The 17,386-nt window shown below is 43.7% G+C and overlaps 1 protein-coding gene across 4 annotated transcripts in view; it reads right to left on the reverse strand.

Annotated features, from left to right (window-relative positions):
- Fhl2 (four and a half LIM domains 2) overlaps positions 1-17,386 on the reverse strand; it is a 72,454-nt gene that overhangs the window by 27,165 nt on the left and 27,903 nt on the right. For 2 of the 4 annotated variants that reach the window (XM_029479883.2, XM_021161490.3), the window contains exon 2: positions 2,566-2,744. In XM_029479883.2, the coding sequence (XP_029335743.1) occupies positions 2,566-2,721 (156 nt within the window). In that variant the 5' untranslated portion in view covers positions 2,722-2,744. Of the gene's footprint in view, positions 1-2,565; positions 2,745-9,792; positions 9,818-13,179; positions 13,472-17,386 lie in introns of those variants that run through there. The other 2 variants (XM_029479877.2, XM_029479903.2) reach the window with 2 other exon arrangements.

The raw sequence follows: 17,386 nt of genomic DNA on the forward strand, positions 1-17,386 counted from the left end.
CACTCTGGAGAAATGATAAGTGACTTGGGTCTTGTTTTTACTTCAGTCATTGGTCAGGGATGACTAGTCCCAGAAATGCACTTTTTTTTTTTCCTTTAAACTGGAGTTCTTCCTCCGAATGCTATGTGGACCTCTATCCAACTTAACTATTTCTTAGCTAGATAAAAATCTTAAAAAACCACTTCTTGTCTCTGTCTAAGAGTTTGTCTTCCACGTGGATGTTCTTACTTAGAATTTCACGATGAAAATGGATAGAGAGGTGAGGCTTCTGAGAAGCATGTGTCACAGAAAGCATCACATAAAGAACGGAAAAGGAATTGGAGGGAAAACAGAAGCACGGGGCTCACAGCATCGCAGCTGCCATTCAGTGTGAGGACTTTGTGTGAGAACACTTATCATAATAACCGCACTCAGCAGAGACCCAATTTTCCATTTCACAGACGTGGACAGGAGAACAGAGGGGTCAAGTAACTGTTGGAGCTCGCCTTGCTCATGAGACACCTAAGCCGAAAGCAATGAGTCTGTGTGGCAGCTGCGTGCTTATGCTTGGCCCATTATATAAGTGCAGAGATTGCTATTGTCTGGATCTTCGGTTCCCTCCACAGCCCTGTGTAGTTTAGATCCCAGCCCGGAGCCACTGAGAGGCAGTGGAGCCTTTCGAGGTAGAGAGGCCCTTTCATGACTGAGAGTGTGCTTTAGAGAGGGTTGTGGTACTCTAGCTCCTGCCTCTCTCACACTTTGTTTCTCGGATCACCATGTAGGCAGTTTTCCCTGTGTACCAACCACGGTGACTGACTTGCTACAGGCTTCAATACAAGTGATGGTGTCCATCCAGTCATGGAGGGAACCCTTGAAAGCCAAGAGCTTAAGTTACTCTTTTTTCTTTATAAGCTAGTGATCTACGCTACTGTGATGAGAAGCTAACACAGAAACTAAGTACACTTACCCCCTAGAACATGACATACGCCAGCAAAAAGTAGAGACAGGAGGAAATTTGAGATGGGTCGGGTCAGCTGTTTGCTTTATGTTTGCCAAACCTCTGAGCACTTTAAATTTGTCTGATACAACGGCTAAGTTTCCTCTAACACTCCATGTAGCATTCCTGTTCTACCTGGCAGTACCTGGCTGCTGACTGGTTTTGAGTGACCCAGATCCACACTGTTCATTTCTGCCCAGGCAAGCTTCTCTGTGCAGACAGAAGTTCCTCCTCAGTACCTAGCAACAGAAATGATTGCCACACCCACTTGACTACTCTCTTCTAGGAGACAGACAACAAAAGAACGAGTAAAGAGAATGCATTGGACAAGGTAGAGTGTTCCTACAGCACGCAGAGCCTGAGACAATTAGACAGAACTTGTGTATCGATTTTTATAGTCGTGGAAGAAATTGCTAAAAAAAAAAATTCCCAGAGGAATATAAAGTGCTGATAACAGAAATTACACAGTACAAGGACAATGTCATGAGCTTCCTTTAAGGCTATAAGCTGGGAATTCTCTAGGGACTCCAAAGTGGCTCCACTTTTTAATTAGTTCCATGGCTGTGGACTGATCTAGGAATGCATTTGCAGGTAAAGATATCAAGAATCTTGCACGAGACCCAGTATAGTTGGGTCTGAGATGAGTCCCCAAAGGTTAAAGCCTAGATATCAAGCTTAGAGCTGCTAAGGTGGAACCTTCTGGAGGTGGAACCTGGGTGGGGGCATCTACTGAAATGTGTCCTTGGGGGGAACACTGGGGCCTTAGCCCTATCCTATCTCAGTTGCTTTCTTTATTATCATAAGAGGAGAGGCTTTCTCCATCACATGCTCTGGCCATGGTGTGTTACCCAAAGGTGACAATGCCAACCACTCAAGAATTGGAAAGTCTCACATTTTGGGTCAAAGTAAACTTTTCCTTAGAAGTTGTTTGTCTGTGGTCACATTGAAGGAAAGCTAACTAAGACAGACCCTCCCTTGTGTGACAGGTTAGGCTGTGTGATCTTTCATCACTGGTCAATTAGCAGGAGTGGAGAGGTTTCTGTCAACCATGCTGTGCCATGTGTGCGAAGCTGCTGATTCCTTCAATGTATAATAGAAACACGAACCCCATTCTTCTACCCAAAGGGAAAAGAGCCCATTGTATCCCAAGGACTTTGCTGCTTTTCTGGCTCCATTTATCTAGGGGGCTGACTAGATAATGCATATATACATTCACTCATCAAATATTGACTAAGCAGCACCTGTTCTCTATTAGTCACCAAGAGGCAAACAGAAGGGGCAAGAGAGTACCGCCCTGAGAAGGTTTTCCCATTGCCTGGAAGGGTGGGGTTAGATAAGGGCCCTGGTAACCAGAACAGGGAGAGTGGACTTAGGACACCATGCACACAGCTTGGCAAGGCGCTTGTCTAATGGGTAGACACTAGATCATAGAGAGAGCAGCTCTGCCCTGCTTTGTAAGCGTTTAAGGCTGCCAAAGGGGGCTTTCAAGACAGAGCATACTGGTAGATAAGGACCAGGAAGCTGAGAAGTGGCTGGGTTTTTTTTTTTTGGAAGGCTAAAGGAAGTTGTTAAGGATCATCAGGCACTACCTTGCAGTCACAGCCGATGGGTGTTCCACACTCCTCACAGGTATTGGCATAGAGTTCCTCGAAGCAGGCCACACAGTGTGGGTTGTCCTCCTTTAGAATGTACTTCTTGCCATACAGAGATTCATTGCAGTGGTGGCAGTCAAATCGTTCAGTCATGCTGACACCTGTCTTTCAGCAATCTGTGAAAAAAAAGAAGAGAAAACCCACACATGGACTCAGAGACACTTCAGATGGCATGCGTATGAAGGCAGTGGCTTTGACAGACTTTCAATGCCCAAAAGTTTCAGTGAAACCCTTTTTAGCTGGGGAGGTGTTGTGTTCAAATGTACTCCATGCACTAAATCAGTCATTACTGACCGGATCAGAATGTCAGGTTCTAGAGAAGGCAGCAGAGCCTGCACTCTACCTTAGTTGTGTGGAGGCATCCAATGCATGCCCCTGCCTCATCTCTCTGCCCTCAGGATAGAAAGGCAGGCACAGAAACAATATGTCTATCTCTGTCAAAAGATTTCCCACGGACTCTGCTTTATGATTCATGAGTTTGAGTAGGAAGAAAGCAGAGGGGAAAGATATCTGACAGGAAAATCTGTCTTCAGAGGCCAGGAGAGTATTGACCTTGGCCTGAATCTGCATTGGGAAGTGCAATATCCACGAGAGACAGCCAGCTTCGTGCATGGAAAGGTCTCCTCCATACTTGAGCTGTCCAGATATCCAAAGAGCAGGATAAAGAGAAAGGCTTGAGTCCAAGAACAGGGATTAGCACACGGTTGGGAACGCAGTGACTATTCAAGGACTTTCCAGAAGACACCTCCAGCTTTGTAAAGCAGGGTGGTGGGGAGGGGACAAGAATGTGTCTCCACACCAGATATATTACGTTTTTTTTTTTTCAGGATAAGTATGCAGTGTGGAGTTCTGTAGGGTAGAAGGGAGGAAATGAGTGGTTTGCACCTTTCCACCTTAAGCCATCATCCCTCAAAACCACTTTAGGACTATTTTGGATACAAGAAGCCCACTCTTGCATCCTGATATGACAAAAGGCACATTAAAATTTTAGACTTGATTTTTTTTTTGAGGAGATCTTTCTTAATTGGCAATAACTGATGTGTTAAAAGTACAAAATTTTATTGATCCTTAAAAGGCACACCGGCTAGCTGTGTGACTAAACAATATTTTAAACTCTAAGCAAACAACTCAATTTCCAATCATTTCAATTCATTCAAGGGTGGACTCCCAGAATTTGGCGCTCTGGTGCAAATAAAATGTTACTGTCTGGTTTATGATTACATTAAATTTGATAGTGGTTATTAATTTGATGCCTTGTATACACAAGGCTGCAATGACTATAAGCTTTTGTTATTGGTTCATGTCTGTGTTTATAGAGTAATTTGCTTCCAAGAGCACAAAACATGCAGCTGGACACATGTGGCAAGACTCTTCCTTCTAAATCACTCTTTCTGGAGTTAAGGAAAACACTGTCTGGACATTCCTGTGACATTATCCTAAGATGAGGCTCTTGAGTACTTGAACTATTTTTCTGAAACGTGATGCATGAATAGCTGTTTGGCTTAGGCTATCTGGTGTAGCAGCTATGCTGGCAGACGATTGCATGCTTTCCTGTAAGTCTTCACTCATTGGCCTTGAACGTGGCTGCTCACTTATTTCATCCCAGGGGGGTGGGGGTGTCAGTCTCCAAACATATATTTTTCCATTTATGGTTGCCATTTAGCAGTGGAGTGAGGTCACTTCCTATTCTGTCACACAAGCAGAGGGACAATGGAGAGTGAACTAACTGTGAAATCGGGGATCTTGAAAACTGGGAAAAAAATCCCCAGATCATCTAGAACAACTACCTCATTTTATGAATGGAAACCATAATTCAAAGATGTCTAAGGGAAAAAGGGAGTCTTGTGGGCTCTCCCAAGAGCCACCTAGCCGAGTAACTCCCATCTTAACTGGAAAGGTGGTTCCTGGTTTGGAAAAGCACCAGCCTTTCTGTGGAAAGCAGGTTATCTTGCAAGCTCTGCAGCTATCTGCACACACGCTCGCTCTGTATCTGACAGGAGGGAGGGCACCTGCTTCTTTTTCCGGCCATGGTGCTTGCATTTTCCATCTGCTCTGATTCTATAGGACAAGTATGGAGAGGAAAAAAAAAACTAAGGGTGTAGCCTCTAAGAATCAACAGAACTTGCACATCTGTTTGAAGTATAAGGTCATCCAGTGCCATCATTGACCCCAAGTCCCCAGCCAGAATGGTGAGCTGCGTTTTGCTTGGGAGAATTTGGTCCAACTCCATGGAATTCTTTCTCATAATGGTTGAAGTTATCCTGCCTTGTCCCTTATATTTTCTAAGAGGTCACTCCTGTTTTGTGCCACAATCAACTAGAGCAAGGCTTATGCTCTAGTTGAGTTTATAATGAGCAAATTAGGAACTCTTATTATTAGTCAGATACATTAAATTATTTAAAAAACATACAAAGTAATACATTTCTCTTTTGTTTTTTTTTTCAAATTACTTACATACATGTGTCATATTTATTTCAGTGATTTAGCAATTAGTCTTGTGAATATACTAATACTAAACAAAAAGAAAAATACACATTAATAACAGGAAACCATAGCAGTAAGTAACTAAAAGCCTGCTTTTCTATTTGGATCATTTTTCAAAATAGAATATACATTTTTACATGACCATCTTATTACTTAAGTGTACTACTACATGAGGTCCTAGTTTGGTGATGGAAATATTTTCCAGAGGTTTTCAGTGCTTATGACAGACATCTACCTTCCATAAGGCATCTTTGTATTCATCTCTGATAACTACCAACAAGTTGGCTTTCCCTTAGTTGGAAAAAAGTAAAGAACAGAAGGGAAAAGGAAGAAAATCCCGGAATTTGGAGTTTGAGATGGTCACTACTTCAGACATGTTTTTATGTGTCCCTCCTCCCTGCCACAATGCAGAAATCAGAATCTAGAAAGCGGAAGTCCATTAGTCAGGAGTTTAATTTTTTTTTTTCTTTGCTGGAACAAAAAGCAAGGGGATTTGTTTGACTTATGGTTCCAGGGGACCCAGTCCATCTTAGAGGGGAAGCATGCTAGCTGGAACTGGAGTGAGAGGCTGACCACTCATAGTGCACTTGCTGTTAAGAAGCAGGGGGGGGGGGGCACGGAGGAGATGGACCAACAACATACAGACAGACAGACACACACATACACAGAGAGAGAGAGTGTGTGTGTGAGAGAGAGAGAGAGAGAGAGAGAGAGAGAGAGAGTCTTGGACCAGCTTATAATACTTTAAGCTTTGCCTTCAGCGACCCACTTCTTCCTGCAAGGTTCCATCTCATGTTTAAAGTCACATACTTACCTAAAGCCACCTTTTATGAGACTGACCACTATCTGCTTTGCTAGAAGGTACCTATGTTATGCTTAATGAGGAAATATATCCATAGTATTATATTAGGAATTCCCTATAATTCTGCATTTTTAAACCCCTAACTGGTAAAAATACCTAACTGGTTGTTCTCTCATTCATTCAAAAATAATTGAATAAGCTGGAATTATGTAAAGGAGGTCAGAGAAAGGATTGGAGCTACAAAGAGGAGGAGGTTAGAGAGGAGAGCATTTATATCAACTTCCAAAGTGCCAGGCTAGGAGCTCAGTGGAGACCCACAAATTTTAGCAGGAGCACAGAGCTGCCTTGCTAAAGGGGAGAAACTTTCATTGAGAAGAGTGGTTAGGTCATGCTGTAGGCAAGGGCACAGAAGGCCATACCACTACCACAGAATAAGAAACACGGCTGGACAAAACACATGTCAGGAAAACGGGAGATAAGCAGACGTGGGGGGGGGGGAGTTCAGTCCAAAACATAGTCAAGACTCAAGGAGGAGGAATTGTGTGCCAATTCACTGACTTGGTATTCCCATAGGCGGTGGGATTTTACACATATCCCCAAATCTACACAGCACTAAGTAGAGAATGTTTACTGCACATAAATCTGGGGGAGATGAACCGGGATGGGCGCCTCCTAAGAATAGCATCATGCTATCAGAATCTAGTTTTGGTTGTTTTGCCTTCCCCTCCTCTATCTTCACCCAGTGGTAAGACTCAAAACCCAGGGACTTGCACATGTCAGCTAAAGTCTGCCTTCTACATTCCCGTTCTGACTAGTCTCTCCAAAGACACAAGTAGGGGAGTGTGGTGGTTTGAATAAGAATCTTCCCTTTAGGCTCAGATATTTGAATGCTTAGTTACTAGCAGGTAGAATTCTTTTAAAGGATTAGAAGGATTAGGAGGTGTGGCCTTGATTGAGGAAGTGTGTCACTGGAGGTAGGCTTTGAGATTTCAAAAGGCCATGCCAGACCCAACCATTCTCTGTCTCTCTGCCTGGGATCAGGATGTAGAATTCTCAGCTATTTCTCTAGCATCAGGTCTGCATACATGCCACTGCACTCATTGCCACAGACGATAAATGACGAAGCCTCTAAAACTGCAATCAAGTCTTCAATGCTTTCTTAAGTAAGAGTTGTCTTGGTCATAGTGACTTTTCACAGCAATAGAACAGAGATCAAGACTGGGAGTTTCTCACTCAACTGTGTACAATCCATTTGCATTTCTGAACTCTTCTCTCTCCTACCAGGTTATATGTAATTCCTGCCTATTACCTGTTGCATAGGAATGCTGAGAGGATTAAGAAAAAGCAGGTAGGGGAGGCACCTGAATGTGAGGTGTGACTGCTGACTTGTTGAATTAAATTTAAATTATAGGGTACCAGAGTTCTCAACCTTCCCAGGGTGAAGTCATCCTCTGATGTCATCCTCCTCTAGCTGTAAGCAACCAGGATATTCCAGAAGCTGGATTTTAGGGCTCAGACTGGAGGCCAGACTCAGCTACCTGCACTGGGAAAAGCTTAAAGAGTTTGCACCAGAGACATGGATTTGATCACTGTGTCTGCCAGTCAGCCAGCTTCCCGGCACTTGCGAAATAAAGGTTCAGAGGTCAAAGGAGCAAGGATGCCTAGGGCTCAGCTACTATTAAAAATGACAAAAGCTTGCACAAGTCAACAGGCTAATAAATACAGTTCTGTTTATGGATTTCCAGACAGGACAGTGTTAGGGCTATAGAAAGATGAGAGAAACACGAGAAACAGAGAGAAAGAAAAATAAATGAGAGTAAGGAACAGCAGAGGGAGAGAGTGTTGGAGGGAAAGGAGGAAGGTTGAGAGGTACAAGAGCAGCCTTCTCTTGCTTTTCTGCCTAAATGAGGAAGATTTCTTAAGAATTCAAGGCAGCAGCTGACATGGTAGAAAACTTTTTTTGACCTACTGGCCCAGACCTTTGATTTTTGGATTCAACTTTGTGAAACAAGGCAGACCACCACACAAGGTTATTATTGGGAAAGAGTCCACACCCTTCTCAATGGTTTCTTGTGTTGATTAACCAAACCTCCAAGGACCTAGATCCCTTAACCAAACCCCAAGGGATGTCAACCATGTTTCATATTTATAAACCTTACTGCTTAGGACTACTCCCGTGCAGCCCTACCCAAGGAGAAACACATGACCCTTCCAGATACCCTCCCACAACACACGTAGAAGCCGCTACAGTTAGCCAGTTTGGGACAAAGTTGATATTCATTCATTCATTCATTCATTCATTCATTTATTCATTAGTGACAGGGTCTTGCCATGTAGCTCAGACTGGCATTACGCATACAGTCCTCCTGTCCATGACTCTAGAAAGCTAGAATTTCAGGCACCAGCCACACAACCTGGCCATTATCATGCTGATCTTTACATTGTTAACACAAATTTAAGAAGAAAATTTCAATGTTAAGAAGTAACTCAGCAAAATGTACTAATTAAATATAAGAAATCGGTAGCTTGGATATGGGTTCTTTGTAAGAATATTGTGTGAAAGCACGATGCTTTCATGAGCCATACATAGTATTACTGCCTGTGTCCATCAACCATAGCATGGGGCAGGGAGTAGTGTACGTCATGGAGACGTCTCCAGCAGGGAATGCATACAGGCACTTTATAAATAAGGGTAGAATAAATAAAGAAATGAATAGATGGGCAAGTGAATTAAAAAACAAAAAACAAAAACAAACCTTAGTAGAATGCTGAGCATTTTCTATAAAGGATTTATGTGTCTCCCAGCACCCATATGGATCTCACAACCCAGTGCACACCAGGCATGCATGCAGTGTACAAACATACATGTGGGTAAAATGCTCATGGACATACAATAAATAAATCTAAATATATCTTGTAGAAACATGGGCAAAGGTCAAGAGTGAAAGGGTGGAATGTCTCTATGCACAATCTACCCAGAAGTAACTGTGTTTTGGCATCTGATGCTGTTACAGTCTCTGCAATAACAGTTCTAGGTATTTTATTTCTCTTCAATGCTATTTTCATCCCTTCTTCCAGACAACGTGTTGCTTCCACGGGAGGGAGAACTTTCTTATTGTGTTTGGACTCTGAATCCAGCGAATACACAGCTGCACAGTTCAGGATACAGCCTGACTAGGTCAAGAAGCAAAAAGCCAGCCAAGAGACACTCCCAGGCCCTGAGAAAAATGTACAGATCCAGACATGGACTGCAGAGATCAGCAAAATTCCCGGGTGGGTGTTGTGTTTGTAATCAATGATACTCCACCCAACCCCAGAGGCACCTGGTCAGAGAATATCTGTACTGGTTTGGTTTGTCTTACCATCTCAACACAGACAGGAGCCTAATCAAGCTGACTTAGTTTAAATAGAGAATCCAGTGAAAGCGATGAATACCAGTGCAAATGATAGCACTGTGTCTAAAAATAGAGCAACCTATCTAGAACTCACTGTATGTTTGGATTGCAAGTGCTTTAGATTATAAGATGTGTGCTTAATGGTTCATTTAACAAGCCCTCATGGGATAGTGCATCTAAGGGCAAAAGTCAAGGTTCTATATTGTGTTGTATATACACTACTAACATTAAAAACTAAAAAATGAAAACAAACCCTGGCTGTGTTCATGGATTTTAAGATAAATTTTGAGGGAAGAAGAAAAGGCAAAACGCTGCCTTCTGATCTATCCTTGGATTATTCAATACAGAAAGCAAATAAATGCCAAGTTTCTGATCTAAAGTCTACAGATACAAGGATAGCTATGCATTTTGTTTTTATGTGCTTCAGACTTCTTAATCCAGCCAAGAGAATGTCCCGAGTAACCAAATGTAATATGCCCATACCTTGTTAGTCACTGGGAAAATTGAGGTCAAGGGCGCTCTCTAAAGATGCTCCAGTCTGAGTCTTTCTCCAAGCCTTCTTTAAGATCCCGTCACAACAGTTATTCTCAAATCTCAAAACATTCTCGTTCTGTCTCCTCAAGATAACCTGGTGAATGAAGCCCCAAAGGGCAGGCTGTTTCAGGTCTGTAAGTCTTACTTTTGATGGAGGGAGATTGCACCAGATGGCTCAAACACTGCTTTCTAGGGTATGAACAGGTGAGTGGTCTCTCACTGGCAGGTTGGTCTTTATTTGCCTGGCTTCCGAATCCCAGCCCCACCATCTTACATAGGCATCCACTGATCTTTTCCTTTAGCCTCTCCCACTCCACGAACAACTGCCCTCTTCCTTTTCATGGCAGCCCTCTCTCTTGTGGTTCTGCCTCAGTGTTCTACATCAGTATCCCACCAGTAGAGGCTAGCATACCTCCTTCCACTCACCCGCTGATTGCATAAGTCAACTGGCTCCAGAGATCACATCAAGCACAGGTCTGTATCCTCTTTGGCCCACAGTCTGAGTATAATGGCAAACTATATTTGCTGGCTCCAGGAACACTTCCTAGCATCCTAAACTCTGCAGCTTTGTGTTCAGGTGGGTTTACTTAACTCACAGTTCTGGAGATTCAAGGACCTCACAGAGGAGGTAGAGGAAGAGAGGTCACATTGCCAAAGGAAGTAGAGGCTGAGATACATGAAGGAACCCAATTTCCTCCCAAGTATGACCCTTCTGCTGTCTAGAGTTTCTCTCTTAAGATTTATTTCTTATGTGTGGTATGTATCTGTATGAGTTTGTGCACTGGATCCAGAAGGAGATGTGAGATCTCTAGAAGCAAAAGTTACAGGGAATTATGAGTTGTGAGCCAAACTCAGACCCTCTGTAATTACTCTTAGCTGCTGAACCATCTCTGTTGCCCCCTAGACTCCACTTTTTAAAGGCCCTATCTCCCAACATGTACACAAGGATAACTAAACTTACAACACATGAGTCTCGGAGAAAAAAATCATATCCAAATCACAGCTGGGTACAAATGGGGAAGGTATTATGGGTTTGAATCAGAATGATGTCATTGGCACATATGTTTGACCATATGTTCATTCCCCAGGGAGTAGAACTCTTTGAAAAGATTAGAAGAATTAGGAGGTATGGTCTTGTTGGAGGAAGTGTGTCTCTAGTGTTGGGGTTTTGAGGTTTTAAAGCCTATGTCAGGCCAGATTCTCCTTGCTACCTGTGAATCCTGATATAGAACTGTCAACGACTTTCCCAGCACCATGTCTGCCTGTGTGCCACCATGTTCCCTGCCATGATGACAAGGAACTAAGTCTTCAAAACTGTAAGCAAGCCCTCAGGTAAATGCTTTCTTTGATAAGAGTTGGCTTGGTCAAGACGCTGACTTAGACATAGTGTGTCAGGCTAGGTAGTCAGTCCTTAGCGCAGGACAAGGGTAGAGTCCAGGCTTCTTGGGCTTCTGAGTTGTGTTTGTTTGTTTAGTTTGTTGGTTTTTGCTTTTTGTTTTTGGTGTGTGTGTGTGTGTGTGTGTGTGTGTGTGTGTGTGTATACTGCTGGGTATTTCTGTCTACAGTTGAGATATCACTCAGTATTGAAAGGGTTTATCAATCTTGAAATACTGGGTATAGAGCCTCAACGGAATATGCATTCAATGTGTTCCATAAAGAACAGAGGTCAGAACTTAGATATCAAGCTATCTGGAGGCAGTTCTCAGGGCCACAATCTACGAGCTGGGAAACTTTAATCAATAAATTTACTTCGATTTTTTTTTTTCAGTTAACAAGAGGCTTTAAAATCTACCCATGCTGCTTATACTATGCAGGAGTTATCTGGTTCTCTGGGAGGAAACTGAGGCACCTGCTCCAGGTACATCTGTCAGCTAAACATTCTGCACCCGTCCATGCTGTCCATGCCGTGCCTGTGAGGCTGGGCTGCAAGGAGACAGAACAAAAAGAAGCCACAAGGGGGGTGGGGGTAATACTACATAGTGTTCCATTAAAAACTAGGAGAGAAGGGAATCTGAAAGAAAGAATGAGGTAGAAAATGATTTAAATCTTGTTTTTAATAAACTTTAGTTGGGTTGGGAATTCTGAAACTTAGTGCAAATTGTTTTTTTTTTTTTTTCGGTGGCAGGGCGTTGATGGGGAGGGAGGTTCGAGATCACCATAGCTGTAGCATGTGGTAGGTTACTCCTGGGATTGCAACACTTTGGAGGCTGATCACCAGTTTGAGGCTACCTGGGATGAGGGTACTGTAAATCCCAGGCTTTCCTGGCTACAGAATGAAGCTTTATCCCAAACAACAACAACTGAAACAATCACCACACATACAGCCACACCAAGAAACACCTTTTCTTTAGATCTCTCTACATTACTGCAAAATTGACTACACATAATCCAAGTAACACCACAACATGAGACACATTTAGAGCAGTATTTTGAAGACAATCTCGTGATAAGTCCAAATTGTAGTTAACTACTTCCCAAAATATGTGTAAGAAAGTGCATGCCACAAGTTGGCTTCACCAAAGACAGCTGTAGACTTCATAAAATGCCAGCTTTGTTGAGTTCCAGAGACACAACTGAAGACTATCAAGCAAATATGGCTAGTTCTTCACTTAAGATCAGCAAAAGCATTTCAAGACTTTCTTTCCTCAAGACTGAAATCTATCAGAATTCTTTTCATTTAAAAGTGTTGTTTTGCTCTCCCCCCACCCGGACCCCCCATGGCTCAGGTTTTAGTTTGGGTGGTTAGTCAAGATGTGTGATTACAGGCAAACTCCCACTTCTTCTCAAAGGAAATGCTTGGCTATCCACATGCTGACCAGCCTGTCACCTCCTTTCCATAGACTTCAGGGACCAACCAGTTCCACTTCATCCTCGACCCCCCCCCGGGGGGTGGCCTGTGGGCAGTTCATTGTCTCCCACCACCTGGCAGTGATCCACCCCTACAGGGCTGCAACCCTCCCTCTGGACATCAAAGGTCCCTCCCTACCATTTCCAAATTGGGCTCTCCTATGCTCAGGTTCTCCAACACTCATGATTCTGGTCCTCTCTGCTCCGCATCTGCTCTTCCTGGGGGTGTCTTCCTATAGATCAACAAGCCGGTCCCGAAGTCTCCCCTCAAGCCTTCCCCCCAGCGCCCCCCCCCCCCATTTCCGATTCACTGTCTCCCCTTCATCTCCCTCCCCTTCATTTCGAGTCCTCATTCTAGGTATCCCCTGCCCAGCTACGCTCTCCTCTCTCCCGGATCTGTCCTCTCCGTTTTGGGTTCCCATCCCGGGTGTCCCCTGCAAACAGGGCTCTCCTATCGCCAGAACCTGTTCTCTCCGTTTAGGTCCCTACCCTGATGCCGTCTGCACAGCTCTGCTCGGGTCTCCTGGGTCTCCGCCCCACGGTCCGAGTGCGCTGGCCACTGGCTCTCGGCGCGTCCTAGGGCAGCGGTCTGGTGGTGATCCTTGTGTCCCAAGCAGGGTTGTGGCCTGGGCGGCGGCAGTAGTACTCACACGCGGTGGGGCCGGGGTCTAAGGGAACCCAGCGGACTGTGGACCGGTGGCGGCGGCAGCGGCTCAGCGGGCGGAGTGCAGCAGGCGCTGCGCCCGCCCTCGAGAACCCCCGCCGAGTCATTTGACCATATAAGGACACACGCGCCGGGGCGGCGGGCTGGGCGCGCTGGCCAGGAGAGCCGGGCGCGGTGGCGAGCGCCCCTCGGCAGCCAGCCGGTCGTTGTCTGTTCCCCTGATGACGCTACCACAGACCTTTTGTTTGACTTAACCTCCTTCCTTGCTTCCTGGTGTTTGGCGCACACGCTCAATCCTCCACTGCGTCCTGGCCTTGGCTCCAGGGCTAGTTGCTATGCAGTGCAGAGAGCTGTAGCAACTGCCACCCAAGGGCTAAATGACAAGGGGCTACTGTCACCAGGACACCTCCGGGTTGCGGGGGGTCCTGCCTGAGTGCAGCCTGGTGCAAGCATGGATGGGTCATTTGCAGATTTGGGGGAAGGAACTATGTGTGTGTGGTGCACACAATGACATGGTAGCCTTCTGGGCCTTACCTTGCAGACACTTCTCCATCATGGAATGAACCAAACCAATGACCTAAGAATCATTAATTAGTTCCACTAAGGAGCTCACTGAGAGAAGGTCCTTTGCCCAACACTCAAGGCCAGAGAACTGTTGGACATTCAGTGGCTCCCTCTGGGAAAAAAGAAAACACTGGTCTTAATGTGTCCTTCACACTCTGAAGGACAAGATCCTCTGCAGAGTTGACCTTTAGAAGGGGCACGGGACACTGTTCAACACAGTGTTGGGAGGCATACGGTATCCTCATGCCCAGGAAAGCCAGCTTCCTCTCTTGAGCAAATGGGTCCATATGCAGACTCGGTAGAAGTGGAGAAGCAACGAAGGCCTGGGGTAGTGACTTGTCAGTGTTGTGAGGTGACAGAAGCCACTTAATGAAGGGATTCACTTGGATGCAGGGTCTGTGAAGGGATCTAGTTGGTCATCACTGAGATGGTATGGCCACGGGAAGGATGGGAAGTGGTTGGCCACATTTCCTTCTCAGCCAGGACGCAGAGAGAAATGAGACTGGTGCTCAGCACCCTCTACCCAGCTCTTGAGAAGTGCTGTCCACCTTGAGGGCCAGTCTTTCCTCCTCGGTTAAACCTCTCTGGAACCACCACAAAATTTCTTCTAGAGGTGTGTCTCCTAGGTGATTCAAAACCCAGTCAAATGGACAGTGAAGAACCATCACACTGGTCGAAGCTGTTTCCATCATTTGAGGGGAGCTGAAGGCAACACATTTTCCAGTAAAGGCAGGAAGAACTATGTGGTGGCTTTCTTCTGGTTGATACTTCCTGATTGGTGTCACCGGAGGGTCTCCATGGTGGAACCTCAGAACTTGAGAAGCAAGGGTGTTAGAATAACTGCCATGCAGTCAATATTAGCTACATCTGGCCACTCCAGGGATCTTCAGGCCCTTTTGGTAAAGTTAGTTATCTCAATTAAATGGTGAGGACTCCAGATGAGGTGAAGAGTTTCCATACCAGCTGAGATTTGCACTGATGTCCATGAGCTAGCAAGGCCATGAGAATATCTTAAAGGATGAGAAATTCTCAACTCCCGTCATTCACTTGGGTGACTCCCTGGAGTTGACACTTTCCTCAGAGGAGAGTGAGCAAGCTGAGGTGGGACACAGGAAATCCATCCCACTCCTGTCCCCATCTTGAAATTGAGGGATAACCTAACTAAATTCCCACTGATGGTCAAGGTACACTCTATCTTGGATTCAAAGTAAAGGGTACGTAGACAGGCTAATGGCTCTGAGGCTACTCAAGTTTTCTTTCTATATGTAAGAGCTACAAACTGCAACATGGTCTCGGATGGTGAGTCTTCAGTCTCGTTTCTAAAACTCAGGTTCAAAGAGTAACAAAACCCCGATTCTGTATTTACCCTTTCCTGTTTTGTTTTGTTGTTTAAATTCTGTGAGTTACGCATTAGCTCTCATTCTTATTGAGGAAATTAGTTGTATAAATTTTCTTCTATTAACTACAATATCTGTGCTACATTGATTGTTATGTTGCTTTCTTTCTTTTTTTTTTAAAGGTTGATTTATTTATTTTATATGAGTACACTGTAGCTGTTTTCAGACACACCAGAAGAGGGCAATGGATCCCATTACAGATGGTTGTGAGCCACCATGTGGTTGCTGGGATCAGGACCTCCCAGAAGAGCAGTCAGTGCTCTTAACCTCTGAGCCATCTCTCCAACCCCCCCCCCCCCCATGTTGCTTTCTTAATTAAAAGTTCTGTGATTTATTTTTGTATTTTCTTTTTGACATTAGAGAGATATGAAATAACCTCAATGATCATGTGGTCAGGAAAATCCAGTCTTTCAAAACAGACTTACCCATTTCTACAAATATGCTGAGGAAGGGAGAGAGAGGGAGACGTCAAAGAACCAAAAAACAAACAACAAACGAGTCACAATTTGTGTTTGGATTTTGATCACAGAACAAACAATTAAAAGAAGAAACATTTATGATCCAATCTGGGAAATTTTAGCATTAACAGGATATTTGACATAATTAATAAGTTAGTTTATTTTGTATGAAATGACATATACACATTTTTTTTCCTTTTCAAAATGCCGTTACTTTTAAGAAACTTTCCCAAAGTACTGACCAGCAGAGTAAGATGTCAGAGTTGATTCCAGATATATCAAGTCAGAAGTAGTTGATTCCAGATAAATCGAGTCAGAAGTAGTAGATGAAGCCAAAATGTATACATAAAACAGTCTCACTATGGATTTGATAGTAATTGAAGCTTGATAGTGAATGTTGAAATTTCATCCAATCTCTCCTCTCCCTTGGCAATGTTTGAAAAGTCTCATGATGAAAAATGTCTTTAAATTTAAAATACACATACCATTGGCCATTCCTAGGTTCCCCCTTACAGGAACCTGTCTTGTATGCACTTGTTCTTATGTAAAATGATAATGCACTCAAGAAGAGGCATTGCAGAGCTGTTTGTAACAGCAAAATACTGGACAAGATCAAGTGTCCGCCAACAGGGGACTTGTTAAACACAGCTTGGTACACTTTCCAAGTGTTTATGAGTGTAGCTGTTGAAAATGTGGTAAGTATATTTACTGATTTAGCATGATTTCCAAAACACAGCAACCAAGAAAAATAAAAGTGGAGACCATTTTCCTAGGTTTTAACCATTCATTTGCTTTTGTGATCAAGAAGAGGAGCTGCAATACAGTCTTGTTTGTGACTGGGCCTAGTTAGCTGTGGGGTTGGGAGGCTGCAGGGGAAGGAGACTATTTTTTTTTTTTTTTTTTTTTTTTTGCGTATACTTTTGTTTTCTCTGACATTCAAGGAATCCAAATGTGTTACTTATTAACAATTTTTAAATGTTTTAAAACTGAAAGTAACATATGTTCATTGAAAAAAATAAGAAACTAATCACTTAGAATTATAGAGTCAGGGGAGGATTGTCGGGGAAACGAAGTTTAGACAATTGCTAGGTTTAATATCATCTACACATATTAACAACTCAAAGAATAAACTATTGAAAAATAAAATTTGGAGACAATCTGGATGCATAAACAGACCGGTTACTGAAAGATAACTTGCAACCACCCACCTTTTTACAATTAATTCTTCAATCATTCTGAATTGACGGTTTTGTATCACACTGGATGAAACATTCGGGAAAATATAAATTCTACTATGGAAGTATAGAGCCTTGAATTCAGTCCTGTACCTGAGCGCCCTACCTATGATGAGATCTCTGACCTCAGGTAAGTCCTGAGGCTTCCTAGTCTTCAATTTACTTGTTTGCAACATGATCTAACTAAGATCTAGTTTAAGGAATTACTGTGGAGGTCTGTAGTCCTTCGCTGTCTTGCTTATAAACCAGCTAGGACCAAACAGTGCGATGATTAGCACAGAGCAGGTCATTAGTAAACAGTAGCTCTTTTTTAAGAGTAAAGGGGTGGTAAATCCAAGAATAAGAAGCCTGCATGCTGCAGTCTCATCGGGAGGAGAT

Source organism: Mus caroli, unplaced genomic scaffold (assembly GCF_978045245.1).
Source record: "Mus caroli unplaced genomic scaffold, Mus_caroli_1 scaffold_1, whole genome shotgun sequence".
Taxonomy (NCBI): domain Eukaryota; kingdom Metazoa; phylum Chordata; class Mammalia; order Rodentia; family Muridae; genus Mus; species Mus caroli.